Source organism: Chenopodium quinoa, unplaced genomic scaffold (assembly GCF_001683475.1).
Source record: "Chenopodium quinoa cultivar QQ74 unplaced genomic scaffold, ASM168347v1, whole genome shotgun sequence".
Lineage (NCBI taxonomy): Eukaryota > Viridiplantae > Streptophyta > Magnoliopsida > Caryophyllales > Amaranthaceae > Chenopodium > Chenopodium quinoa.
Window position 1 is genome coordinate 813,721 of NW_018744284.1, and position 14,733 is coordinate 828,453.

Genomic DNA, 14,733 nt, shown 5'->3' on the forward strand with positions numbered 1-14,733 from the left:
AAGAAAAAAAGTTTATTTTGTGTTTGTGTGCTGAATAATATAGTAAAAGTTCCTTACCAAAATAATGAAGAATTGCAATTATTATGAAACGGACATAAAAGAAAAGTGTTGCGATTATTACGAAACGGAGGGGTATATGTTACTAATACTGCTAGCATTTTCTATGATCATTTGGAAACAAGAGGTTAAAATTATATGTTTTTTTTGTCAATTAGCTAGAAAATGATATTTTTGGTTTGGTAGTACAAATAAACTGTCAAATTTTTTGTTTATGTTCTTTGGAATTTTTTTCCTTAGAAAAACAACCATAGGTGAGTTAAATTATTTGAAAGTTGTTAACAGTTTTAACTTACTCTATAAAAGACAATTAAGCTCATTAAAAAAACTTAGATAAATTATTAAACAGAAACACCGAATGAAAAAAAAAAATACGTCATTGCTAACTTATTTTTATAAAGGTAGTATACATAAATTATGAAGTCATGCACAACAGTTTGGTTTTTCAGCATAACCAGAGGCCAAATCTTAGTAGCTGTTTTATGTTGCAAAAAAATTGGTAATACGTAAGATTCCAACACATCGAACTATTATTTTAATTATAAAAAACAGATACAAAACATAGATCTAAATAATTTATCTCTAATGTACCAAATTTAGATCTTAATTAAGAATTATATCTAATGCATGTTAATAATAATGGAGTAACTATTCAGATCCCTCAACCACCAAAAATATTCATTTGATAAAACATTAATATTTTGATAGTTTCAAACAGCTCATGATTAAAAGCATATAAAATCTAATCATTGAAATGCAAACTTATATGGTGTTACTTAGACCTTATAAAAAGCTGTTGTTACATGGGATAAATAGTTTGTGATGACCACTCATTTACAAAAGAGTCAACTTAAGAAATAGTCAATGTTGTCTGTATACGGAAAGCAACGTTAATCGCAACGAATTTTTTTTGGAAAGTTAAAAATTATTTAGACAATGATTTTATTTATAATTTAATATCTATCTTCTCATCACATAGGTTCCCTGTCGATTATTTCATCTCTTAAAATATCGCCCATTCCAATTGCAATTGAAAAAGGACGGAAAAAGTACTAAATAAACATGGTGTAATTTAGGTTAAAAGAGTCAACTGAGCATTTATAGTTTTCAAATATGACCTTGTGGCCTAGGCAAAACTTTTTCTTGGAGCCACTACTAATGCTAATACCTAATTGTCTTCTTGTTTGTTTTGCCCCTTTATTGAATTGCCTTCCCTTTTTCTTTTATGAAACAACATACGACCTTGATGTAGGGATTAAGAGTCTCTTAGTCATATCGCATAATTAATGTACACTTGTACCGTCCACTATCCAAAATTAAGTTAGCTAATCCAAACTATTTAAGTTATCAATATTATCATATTGATAATTGCAATTGACATAACTATTTGATAGATTTGCATTTTACTAATGAACAGGACAAGTGATGAGAATCGAGCCCAGCATCTCTTAGAATCGAAAGGAAAGTTCTAACTATTTGAAATATTCCTCACTCTCTCACTGATCATAAATTAGTAACAATAATGTAGTAAATTAAATCAATTAATGGTAGTAACAGTGCATCAAAAAAAGTTGATGGTTCAAAAAAAAAAAAAGTTAATGGGTAGTAACAATTATAATCGTTTTAAAATTGACCAGGGTTTAGCATATTATTGTATAGCATCATTTAAGCTTTAGCATATGTGATACATTAAATATATACTTCGTATAATTCACTTCAACTATAGCATATACATACTGTAGCATGTGTTATATATGTATGATGATACACATGCTATGTCTTGAAATAACGCTTTGCTATTATTGTACACTTGTACTGTATTGTCCATTATCCAAAACTAACGAAAGCTTAGTTATGCTTTGAGCATGTAGAGAGTATGGTAGAAGAGTCCATCGATCCTAGGATTTTTGTTGCGGTAAAAAGACATTAATTTCTCAATTGAAGCTTTCGTTGAATTTTTCCCGTATAAGATATAGGTTCACAGATGAGGTATTTACAGTGCTGAATGCCTTCGCCCAGAAACATGAACTAAGATACCGCCACAGGACATCAGGACATCAATCCATACGGCAGTTTCCCATGAAGGGAGGAAAATATATTGCCATAAATAGTACTAATTTCAAATCGGAACCTAATTACTTAAAATTGGAGACCTGAGCAGTTTCAAACTGGAGCTACATTTGATATCCTTGTACTCAACACCTATCTGATGCACCAAAAAGCAAAACCCATGCTTCAGTGGCGGAAAGTTCGAACAACCTGCTCAATACGTCGTCGACAGAGTGGACATGTTGACAATTGCGATGAACAAGCTGTGCAACAGCACATATGACCACACCTGAGATACATTTGTGTCCAAAGATATATCAGTAAATATGCACAAAACACTACCAGTATCATAGCTTAAAAAGAAAACACCAAAGCATTGGACCTAAAAATTCTCAAATATAACAAAAATTGAAACAATAAAGCTTATTATTAGAATTTTAATTACAGTCCAAATTTTAAGAAAATAATATCTAACCATATCACACAAGAATTTTCTCAGGTACATATGCTCATGCCAATAGCCCAGCGTCATTTAAATAGCCACAACAGAACTGTCCCTGACCTATTTTTCAGATGTGCCTAGAATGCAATTTTTTTTATTTTAAAAAATAAATGACAATGAATCAGGACCAGACTGTCAAACATGCCTGCTTGAGATTTAAGCAGCCAAGATAGTAAGTAGTTGCAAATACAAGAGCCAAAGAAGGGGAACCTTTGGGCAACATATGATGTTAGGAATGATAAAATAAGGTCTTTCCATCACATCAAAGCCAAGGTATCCTTGGCCTCGGTAGTACACAGAAGGGTAAGAAACTCCAACTAAAGCAACTACAAGATATCCATACCAACACTTCTTTACCAAGAGGCCGAATCTGCATCCTATACCAAGAAATACTCCGAAGTATCTCAGCTATACAAGACCACACCTAATATCTGTCTCTGATCTGAATAATACACTAATTTTCTGTCCATTAACTGTTAAATTTTGCATCTAATCTTGATTTACTCTGACACCTCCCTGATCTACTTTTTTTGCGTTTGACCCAAAAAGATTAAATGCAATATAGGTGAGATGATGGAGGGTTGACATAAAGGAAATAGAGTAAGCCATATAAAAGAAATTGATGACTAATGGATTTAAAAAGGGGTATGGCTGTTAATTTTGAAGATATAAGGTTAACTAGGGGATACCCCAAAAAAAAAAAAAAAAATAAATAAATAAATAAATAAAAAACTGTTCTTGGAATATGACCTTAACAGAGTAACAGGTGGAGGATGGTTAATTTCTAAATAAAGCAAGCAAGCCATGCACTAAATCTACTAATTCAATCTCATGGCCAGCTTATTAGCCTATGAGTCCAATAGCTCTATAGCTGTAAAACTAATTGATAAAAAGAAAAAAACGACCTATACAATGTCCTTGAGTTCAAACCATGGTTAGTCTTCAATTCTTAAATTGCATTTAGTAGAAATAACCATTTGTAAACATCAACTGCCTGAACCAAAACATGTCAGAGTATAGTATCAAGTCAACCAACTATTAATAGTATCAAATCGCTGCTTGATAACTGATTAACTCAAGGCCCCAAGCTTTCTGTATCAATAGTTACTTGCATTCTGTTAGTGTTTACCTAAATAAACAGGTTCCAGAAAATACTGCGAAACCAAAAAAAAGGGAATAGAAGCATACGGGACAAACACAGCATTATACTCTTGCTCCAGGCATATGACACAGAGATCTGGCATCAAACAATCTCTCTTAGCACTATCTGATCCACCATCCTTTCCATCTGAAATAAGGAACAGAAATCATTCAGCAAATGACCAAATAGAGCATTAATGAAACAATAAAGAGTATAAAGAAACTAGCATCACCATCCCGGCCTGATCTTTTTGCTGCTGCATCACGAACCCTGCACAATTAGGAGACATATTAAGTTAAGGCCTGATATCATAGAGGGTGAGTGGGTTACAGAAGTAACAGAACCAATAAGGAACAATTAAACTTCTAAAGAAGGAACAAAGATGAACTAATGATGATTAAACTTCAGAAAAGATTCAGAAATAGGCCAAAGATCGACATTGATCACTGTTATGTTCATCCAGTGATCAAGTTCACAAATAAATTCTTTGCCAGGTAATGCTTTCACACAATCTTAGGTATCTAATGGAAGAAAGATCATACTTTCAGCAAGGGTGGAAAAAGAGAGTAAGCAATCTAACTTTATTGCCATCTAGCAACTATCCTTGATAAAATGTAGTTGATTTGTGAGTGGAAGTGTCCATAATCAGCAAATCCAAGACAATAGAGAATCTAAAAAAAAAGTTCAGACAATACTGTGCATTCGACATACATATAACATATAACATCTAACTTATTAAAAAACATAAAGATAATCACATGCATATCATCTGAAAGCTGTAGAAGATGAAACAATGGCAAAGAGGACTAAAACAATACAATTGTTGAATTGAGCCCGAGTAGGTTACATTTGCTTTAAAGTTGTGGGGTTGTTGGCTTCTTCACAGTTCAGGTTTTAAGGTGGCCACAGGGGTTTAGTAATAGCAGTATCTTAGTCTATTACTACATTTGTTCTTTGAAAATACAAATTGAAATGATCGATGGTAAATATGGATGAGATGAAAACTAAGCTTACTCTCTTTTCATTTTAAAAATAATATTACTGTAATGAGTATTACACAATCTACCCTTAATATTTATCACACTGTCTTTTTAGAATAACCCAGTATTACACAATCTTCTTTTATGCATCTTTTGAAATTTAATATATGAAATTACTCTCCTCGTTCTCAAAATTTTTTAACGTTTGGTATTATGCACGGTGATTAAGGAATAATTAAATCGGGGTTATTTTCTTATTTCTTAATTGAAATTAATGGATTCAACTTTTGTGATTAATTTAATTAATTAGGAGCCTCCGGAAATCTACCAAAAATATTGGATGAATAAAAAATTTGAGAATTTTGAATTCAATTGATATAAAATTAATGATAATCACATATTTTAAGGAAAAAGTTCATAAAAAATTGGAATATTATGTATTTTACAAAAGAAAGCGTAAAGAATAGAAGGGAACGCCCAAAATGGAATACGTAAATAAAAAAATAAAGAACGGAGGGAGTAATAGTTTTTTCTTATCAACAATTATCGTAGAATGAAGATTTAGTTAAACAAAGTTGCAATAGCTTAATTAATAATATATTTCTAGTGACTGTATTCTTACTATCATCACAGAAATCATAATGAAAGATTAAACAGAATTATATGCATTTAATAATATGCATTTAAATATGACGTAGAAGACACTCTCAATCTATTGGGTCAACCAGAAAATGAAATTTGGAGTTCTGAACCATTTCCTAACAAGAAGCCGAAATGACTACCAATTTAACCCAAACAGCAAATAACCGGCCCAACCAGTTTTCCACCATTACTTTCTCTAACTTTTTTCTCTCTCTATTCAAAGCCAATTTTTCATTCAAATAATCCTTCCGCACCAAACAAAAGTTCATTTTCCGTTTGCAAACACATTTTCGATAGATAAGATTGTCATGCATTCCGTTCTGGACAATGAAAAATAAAATTATGGGTTTGGTTGAGTAAGGGTGAATATAAAATAAAAATAATAATAAATAAGGATAGTGGGGTTTGGTTGAATAAAAAGTGAAAAAATAAAGTCATTAATATGGAGTACGTGCTATGGAGGTATTGTGTGCTAAAAACCCTACCAAAAGATGGGAATCGATGAGGTTACAAAAAAACAATTCATTGGATGGTTCCATGATGACTTGGGGGGCAAAGGATTGTCATTAATATGGAGTACGTGCCAAACCCAAAGTAGATAATATATGGGACAGAGGGAATACAAAGTTTCAGCAAACATATTTGCTTGCTCCCTTGTAATTTCAGCTTTTATTCACCAGCCATTCAACTGTCTCAACATCTATAATACTATAACTATCCATTCTCAAAACAACTACTCAGATCCTCTTTATACGGTTATACAGTTATACCCTTGCTTTTTTTCATGTTCCTTCCTATTATACATCACCACTCAATGTTGACAGCAATATATGTATCATAATCCAAGGACAAAAGAGCAAAGAACCTTCAATTTTCTATCCAATAAGCCAATCAAGTAAGTAAGCTTGTTTTTGAGCAGGAACAACAATCATTGTTTTGTACATTATTCTTCACAACTATTTTACAGCAACAATCGGTTATAAATAAACAAGGCAACATACCGTTTATGCATCTCCCATCGACGTCTTCTCTCAAGGATAAGTCCAAGAGCATGCTTAGCAATCAGATAGACACCAAAGGCAGTGAATCCCAGGGATGCAAATTTGTACCACCTGATGCAAACGCAATTTATACACAGAGAGGATGCGTAAGACAGGATTGCAAAAAAACAAAAAAAAAAAAAAAAAAAAAAAAAACGATAAGGCTGTACCTAGCCCACTTTCCAAGATTTGCAATTAGCTGGTCAATAGTTTTCGGAGAAACATAAAAAGGCCCTTTGTGAGGGCGCTGAATGCGAACTGTTCCCACATCGTCTTTGATAGCCTGCAAACGTAAAAGATAACACCAAGAATTAATTGAAGCCCATTAATGAAACAAAAAAAAAAGTAAAAAATTAAATTACAGAGATCGTATGAAATAAGAACCTAGATACATAAAAAGTCTTAACAGGTTACATGTGTGGAGAAGAAAAGGGAGCAGATATATAATCAACGGCACATTCCCGTATGATTAATCAAAGAAGCATAAGGTTTCTAAGTATAGCAGACAAAGCTACCGACATCAGCCATGTAACCTTGAAACTCTTTTAAACAAATTATGAACAAGTATATATAAGTATATAGTGATTAGGAACTTCCTTTACTCTCTCTCCAAAAAGCCACTCTAAAAAAGGAGGGAAAGGAACTAGCAAAAGACAGGCAGCAAAATTCCTCAGGATCCTCTTATAAAAGACAAATGGTCAATGAAGGCACAGATTTATCCATCTCAGTTAACAGTGACACCGTATAAGATATAAAAACAATAAGTTTGGCAAATTTTCAAATTGATGGCACAGAAGCTAATGCTTACACCAGCATCCTGCTTACTTCATACACATCCAACAAATAATGTTTTAACAAAACATGACTACAGGTAACAGTGACACTGTATAAGATATAACAACAATAAGTTTGGCAAATTATCAAATTGATAGCACAGAAGCTAATGCTTACACCAGCATCCTGCTTACTTCATACAAAACCAACAAATAATGTTTTAACAAAACATATGACTGAGTTAGTTTGACGAGTGTCAGTGCAAGAAACATATGAAAGCAAGTGGCCTATTGAATCAATGGTGTAATATCATAAGCTGGTGCATCTCAAAAGTGTAAAAAAAATACTTTCAAGATTCTTATCAGCATTGAATCATACCTCCCCTACGACAGTCAAGGGTGTCCCAGTTGGAAGCACTCGTTCTGTGCGCTTCACTCCCAACATCTGAAAAGTAATTTAATCATCAGCAAGGACAGCAATGCATCTGGAACTGGAAGCTTACATTAAAATGAACAGATATGTACCTTAAGACCTTGGAGATAGTCCAATGTCCCACGGACAAGGGATCGTCCTGACTCCTCAAAAATCTCACTCCCAACAGTTAATTCCAGACCAGTAGCACCTCGTGCTCCCAAAACAAAAACACGACCTGTCCCATCATCCTTACAAAGAAAAATAAGAATTATCAGCTAGTTTAATGCAATGCATCATGAGGGTCTTCCTCATAAATAACCATGCATCAATATCACATCAGAACATAGTAAACAAGCTTAAGTTAAATACTTCATAGCCAATATAACAAGGATGAAAGTATTACCAGGTACCAGGGCACCTCCTTACTCATACATAGCATCAATGCAGAATCCTGTACCCATGAACCAGCGTCATTGTGTTTCAAGAAATGTTGCTCAGCCTGAGGCAGCCACAAAAGGACATGAAAAAAACTTCAATGCATAGGTATAGATAGAGAAAGAAGAACACAAGTGCACAATCCTATCCTAAATTCAAATTTCATTCTCCCTCCACCTAAAATAAATACTTCATACCTTACATATAAAGATTACAATAATGTAAAAAAACAATAATTTAGAAGAAAACTGCAAAGTTTTTAATAAAAAAATAGTATCTAACCTACATCAGAGCCCTATTCAGCACAGGTTACGCAAGATAGAGAAAGATAATATCTATGTTGCTCAGAAACTGAATTTTAAATTGATGCTGTTAAATAGGATAGCATGAATTACATACCGTTTCTTCCACCATGACGCCTCGTAATCCACTGTATTCACATTTTATTGGCGTTTCAGAACCAACACGTCCAGAGACGCAGACAACGAAAGGTATAACTTTGCTTGCAGCATCTAGCAACAGTGCTGAAACACCAGGTAAGCAATTAACTTCGGTAAGCAATTAAGAAACACCATTGACTAAACCCATATCTTTTAAACCCCTACCCTCTACTGATTCATTTCAGGTAATAACTCAATTTTATACTGATGCATTGCTTAACACAGGTTGTCAGGTAACAACACTTATACAATACAATGTCAAAGTCGAAATAAATTACCAAGGAACAATACATTATATAATCCAAGACTAGTTATATAGCAAACTGCAATAAACAGGAAAAAAATTATAATCATCTTACCCAAATCTTTCAGTTGATTAACTCGACCCACGGATTTCAAAGAATCTGCATCCCTGCAATCATTATAATTAACAATTACATGTAAACATTTAATCATATAAAAAATTGCAATTGATAAACACAAATAACAAAGATTGAATCAACCAAACAATACATTAATTTAGAATGAAAGAAGAACAAAAACAGACCTCCCACTACTTCTTCCAAGAAGATAAAGTGCAGCAGCACTCAAACAACAGCTAATCCCACCCCACGGAAGCATAATTTATGAACTCGAATCGCTTTACGAAACCCTAATTGCATAATCCGAACAAATATACGAATTCATACGCAAAAATCACGATATTGCTAAAAACTCCAATAATTCTGAAAATCCGCCATTAAAGCCATCTCCAAAAATCCAATACCTCTAGCAGAAAAACGCAGTAAGAAAGTTTCAAAGCTTGTAATGGAGGATAAAATGGCGGAAAAGTAGCGAGAAAAGAGAGCTTTTTGGGCCTGGAAAACGGAGTAGAAAGAGAGAATCTGATGCAAAGAGTAGGAGGAAGGAGAAAGGAATTGAATGACGAAAAATAAAGGGTTGCGACTTGCGAAATTGAATGTTTTCAGGTAATACAGAATCTGATGAGAATTGTTGATGATACTGCCAGAGAATTTCTGTAGACCCTGCAAGGAAAGAAATGGATAACCTTTGTTTTGGTGTCCAACGGATTATACATGCGATGCGTGCGATAATTTAAAAGGCAAATGATATATGTAGTCAAGCCTCACTTTATCTTTGTTTATCAAATGATAAAATTATAAATAAAATAATTATAAAAAACGCAAATGATATACTATGTATGTAATTATCAAGGCATTTTGATAAATAAATCAACAATTATGGAGCTTATATATGACAAAAGTTGTTAATTTATTTACATTTTTGCCATTTAATAAACATATTTTATTTATCAATGAGATAAACTTGTATTTTTTTTTTTCAAGGATAGAAATAGGTATTGAGGGGGTGTGTGGTTTTTTTAAAAAAAACTAGATAAGTACCCGTGCGATGCATGGTAGTAATAATCTTTTTTCCCATAATTAATTGGTGATACTACCTCCGTTTATTTTTATGTGCAACTTTGAGTGATAATACGGTTCACGAGGCAAAAGATTGAAGAGTAAATATTAGGAGAAGTTAGTGGGTTTAATTAAAAAGCAAGGAGAGAGAAAGTGTGGACCACACTTTTTGTTTGTGGTGGGAAAGTTTGGCAGAAAAAACCAAAGCATAATTTCCCACCCAAAACCCACCGAAAATTTGGGGTGAAATTTTACTTTCCCCCTCCTTTTTTAAAAATTTCATACCAAAGTCAAATTTTCCCAAAAAATTTAGGAGGCTATAAATACAGCCATGCCCCCATTTAATGTCACCATTCATTCAAGCATTTAAGGAGGGAATAAATCATCCTCCATTGTCAGGCATTAATTACAATCAACATTGTTTAAAGGTGGGTGAAACATTCCACCAAAAACACAGTTTCATCCACAAAAGCTTATCAAATCCTAGGTTAGAATAATTACACACTAACTACTCCTTAAAACTTTACAAAAAACAGGGGTGCTCTGTTGTCCTTCATGCACAGGTGGGTGTAGTCTTCATCTTCAACCCACACAACTCAGCAGGGCCCTGACTTCATCCTCCCTGTGCTGGAAAAGAGGAATGGCAGAAATTGATGACTCTGTTTTTTTTGATATTGAACACATTCTCAATGAAGAAGAGCTAGCAGAGCTGTGGTTCGAGGAAGAAGAAGAAATGCAGGATGCAGGAATATGGGAGTACAACTCAGAAGATGAAATGCAGGATGGCAACCAAGAAGAACAGCAACAGCAGCCACAGACAGAAACTAATGTTCTCAACACACAAATGCAACAGCAAGGTCATGAAGGGACTGGTCTTGTATGCAGAAAACAATTAACTTTGCAGCAAAGAAGAAAGATTGTTGATGCAATTTTGCTGAAAATGAGCAATGGGACTTTACCAAGGGGTCACATGAAGCAATTAGCATCTGAATTTAATGTCCACAAATCAACAATCACAAGAATCTTTTCAGACATAAAAAAACAGCTGGCAACAGGGGACTTGATTGATGTCAGGACCAAAAAATTTGGCAAAACAGGGAGAAAGCCAATGGAGATTTCTGATGAAACTCTCCAGTCAGTCCCATTACATTTAAGGCAGACAGAAAGAAGCTATGCAGGAGCATTGAAGATCAGTCTAACTACAGTTCACAATTTGAAGAAAAGAGGCAGGCTAAGAACACACACATGCTGCAACAAACCATTGCTCACATCAGACCACAAGGTTGCCAGACTAAGATGGATTTTGTCACATATAAATCCAATTACAGGGAATGAGGACCCCACATTTGTTGACATGAGGAATGTCATACACTGTGATGAAAAGTGGTTCTACTTGAACCCTGACAAAAGGAGGTTCTACCTACTGCCATGTGAGGAGGATCCCTATATGGCAGTTCAGTCAAGAAGATTCAAACTAAAGGCAATGTTCATGGCAATCATAGGGAAGCCATTATATGGCATAAATGGGGAACTTTTACATGATGGAAAGTATGGCATCTTTCCATTCACTGTCCAGCAAGTAGCACAGAAAGCAAGCAAGAAAAGACCAAGAGGGACCATGGAAACCAAGGCACTCCAGAACATAAACAGAGAAGTAATCAGAGAGATGCTGCTAACAAAGGTTATTCCAGCAATCATATCAAAGTGGCCTGAAGGTCTGCCCAAGGATGTGGTCATCCAATGGGACAATGCAAGGCCACACCAAGTTCCTACAGATGATGAGTTTGTGGCAGCAACAACAGCTAATGGCTTTAACATTCAATTTGTTTTCCAGCCAGCACAGTCTCCTGATTTGAATGTCCTTGACTTAGGGCTATTTAGGTCTATACAATCATTGCAATATCAGTCTTTTCCTAGGGACTTAGAGGAGCTAATTCAAAAGGTCAAACAGTCTTATGACACTTTCAACCCTCATGTAAACAAGTACATCTGGGTTACATTGCAAAAGTGTATGATTAAGATACTCAAGGCAGAAGGTGGTAACAAGTACAAAATACCACATATGAACAAAAAAAAGCTGGAAAACCTAGGTAGTCTTCCAGATTTGGTAGAGGTTCAGAAAGAGGATGTATTGGAGGCTGTGGAGTACCTAAACACCATGTTTAGGCCAGCAAATCAAGGCACTCAAGAAGACACAGAAGATTTGGAGGTGGATGCAGATTAGGGGATTCTTTACAACAACCAGACAACACATGGACTGCCACACATAACCACTTATCATAGTAAGTTTTATTGGTTTTTTTTTTCCCAAAAACATTTTGAGCAATCCAGTGGTTAGGTGTATTTTGTTGATTACAATTACCCAAACAAGTCAGGCAGTCTGAAGTATAGTCATTAGATTATCATACATATGGTCTTTTGTAAAGTTTTATGTACTAGTATTTTGTACCCACATTTTTAGTTGATTATGAATGACAAAGATAAACAATTTATGTGGGCACTAAATCCATCAGAGGGTTATAATGTTGAATACTACACATATGCACAAGGGTACCTCAACAACAACAACAACTTTCATGTTGATGGAGCAAATCACCTGTGCATATTGAAATTCATTGGAGTCCCTTCATCATGTGGATATGGGTAAGCTAAATAGCATATCAAAGTAGGGGACTCTTTAATAAACAAGAAACAGAAGGCAACATCATGGGACTCCTTTTAAGGGACTGACTAGGCAACAATGAACATGCACAAGACACCAGCCTCATCATTCATCAATCAAGTCCACACAGCCAGCAATAAAGACAACATGCAACCAGATGTATCAACACACACATGCAACCAGCAATAAATCTCCCAGATGTAACATAACCAACAACCCAACATTACACAGCAAACCCTAGTATCCAGCCTACATCAACACAAACATACAAATAAACCCTAACATTTAACATAATCAACAACCCAACAATAAACAACAACGAGTCAAAGTTACCCATAACAGCAAACCCTTAGCAGCCAGAGTAGATCAACACAACCAACACCCCATCATGAAACCACAACCAGTCAAACAATCCCGCAATAAACAGTGAAACCCTAGTTTCAGCCATAGATCCACCGGCACAAAAATTAGGACTCTTTTAAATTTTAAAAAATTTAAAAAAATTAGGAATAGGAATCGTTACGCAAAGGTCAGTGCTCAGCCTCCTCATCAGAGGACAGCACCACGAGGTCGGACTCCGGCAAATCAGGCAACCCGCGCAAACGCCTCATCGCCACCACCGCAGCCTTCCTCTTTCGCCAAAGCTTCGGAGGAGGCCTGGAAACCTTAGATCCGCGCTTGGGGGTGGGGGAGGGCGCAACACTGACCTCAAAATCGGACTCCAGATCTACATCTTTAACCTGAAAATCAATTTTTTTTTTGGCATGGGACTCGCCTTCACCCTCCTCTTTGTTCGTCTTCTCCCCCTCGTCGATATTTTTCAGGACTTCCCCCAAAGCTTTGAAAGTCGTCGAAGAACAGCAACTAGGGCCTTCCTCAGAGTTGTAAAGGCGGCGAGGAAAATCATTGCCCCTGTTGATGTCGTTAATGAGGGACTTGATGAACCGAGCCTCACTCTGTGAATCTGTGCCAATATAGGCGTCAACAAGTGGATCTAGGTCATGTAACGGAATTGTGAAGTCTGGATGCCTCTCGAAAGGGGAGGGAAAGGGGGAAGACATAATTGTGGGACTCTGAATTCTTCAGGAAAAGGGCGAACGAAACGAAGAAGACGAAGAACAGGAACCCTAGAACACGAAGAACAGGAAAACAAAGAAACTGATCTAGGGTTCTATAGAATTCTCTAGATCAGTTTAGAAAAGGTGGTTGGGAAGATGTAGAGTTGTGTCGGTTGGGGGGTAAATTGGAGGGAGTAATTAGGTTAGGTTAATTTAGGTGTGTTAAATTAAGTTAGGGTTTTGGATAATGAGGGGTAAAAGTAAGATGATTAAATTTTTTAAGTGGGGGTAATATAGTAAATTCAAGGGTTTTTATTTACCAAAAACAGAATGAAAAAGGAAAGTTGCACATAATAGTGAACGGACTAAAATGGCAAAAGTTGCACATAAAAATAAACGGAGGTAGTATAATATAAAAATGAGGCAACTCATGTGGAATAAACAAATGCAACACATATAAGAAAAGTGAAATAATAAAACAAAATATATTAAAACTACAATAGAGAAAAAAAAAATACTCTATTATTTTTAATTAGTTGTGTTGAAAATATTTAAATAGTATATATTATATTACATTAATGATGCATGTTTTTCCCAATAAAATTATATAATGTAGCTGTCGTATGACTTTTTATTAATAAATTAATTTATTTTAAGAAAAAAAAATATACAGTGTACTTCCAAAAACTAAGCTAAGTAGAATTATTAAAAATTGAAAAGACTTAAAACTGACATCATATATTTTATTGGCGGAAAATTTTTAATGATAGCTTGACATATTTTTTAAAATGATCGATATAAGCATGACCTGTGTTTAATAATAGTGTACATATTTTTTGAAGGAAAAAAAAGTTATAAGTTGGTACAATCAGAAATATTTAACATAAAACTAACTCAATTATTATTATTTCATAAGATTTCAAATCAACACCGGGAATAGAAATGCTTTTTTTTTCCAGTGAACCACATTATGGTACAACTATATAATGGTAATTTAAATGTTAATATTACTAGGTTAGTCCCGTGCGATACACGATTTTAGCAATAAAACATTTGTTCTTATGTGTGCAAAATAATTAATTTAAGAAAAAACATATGTAACAAATAATGATCTCTCT

The 14,733-nt window shown here is 34.6% G+C and overlaps 2 protein-coding genes across 2 annotated transcripts; one reads left to right on the forward strand and one right to left on the reverse strand.

The window, feature by feature from the left end:
* Window positions 1–1,713: 1,713 nt before the first annotated feature.
* LOC110694952 (E3 ubiquitin-protein ligase SP1-like) lies at window positions 1,714–9,566 on the reverse strand. The gene is made up of 11 exons (XM_021872140.1): window positions 9,022–9,566; window positions 8,834–8,886; window positions 8,434–8,558; window positions 8,003–8,098; window positions 7,710–7,847; window positions 7,564–7,629; window positions 6,582–6,694; window positions 6,373–6,483; window positions 3,982–4,019; window positions 3,797–3,896; window positions 1,714–2,395 (listed from the first exon to the last, which is right to left on the reverse strand). The coding sequence occupies exons 1-11, from the start codon at window positions 9,093–9,095 to the stop codon at window positions 2,293–2,295; spliced, it is 1,017 nt and encodes a 338-aa protein (XP_021727832.1). The 5' UTR covers window positions 9,096–9,566; the 3' UTR covers window positions 1,714–2,292.
* Window positions 9,567–10,535: 969 nt separating this feature from the next.
* On the forward strand, window positions 10,536–12,119 carry LOC110695012. The gene has a single exon (XM_021872206.1). The coding sequence runs from the start codon at window positions 10,536–10,538 to the stop codon at window positions 12,117–12,119; it is 1,584 nt and encodes a 527-aa protein (XP_021727898.1).
* The last annotated feature ends 2,614 nt before the right edge of the window (window positions 12,120–14,733 follow it).

Coding starts and splice junctions, on each gene's coding strand:
- LOC110694952 (XM_021872140.1), bottom strand. CDS start 9,095: ATGCTTCCGTGGGGTGGGATTAGCTGTTGTTTGAGTGCTGCTGCACTT. Junction 8,099..8,433: donor GCGTCATGGTGGAAGAAACG/GTATGTAATTCA, acceptor TGGCTGCCTCAG/GCTGAGCAACATTTCTTGAA. Junction 7,630..7,709: donor ACTATCTCCAAGGTCTTAAG/GTACATATCTGT, acceptor ATTACTTTTCAG/ATGTTGGGAGTGAAGCGCAC.
- LOC110695012 (XM_021872206.1), top strand. CDS start 10,536: ATGGCAGAAATTGATGACTCTGTTTTTTTTGATATTGAACACATTCTC.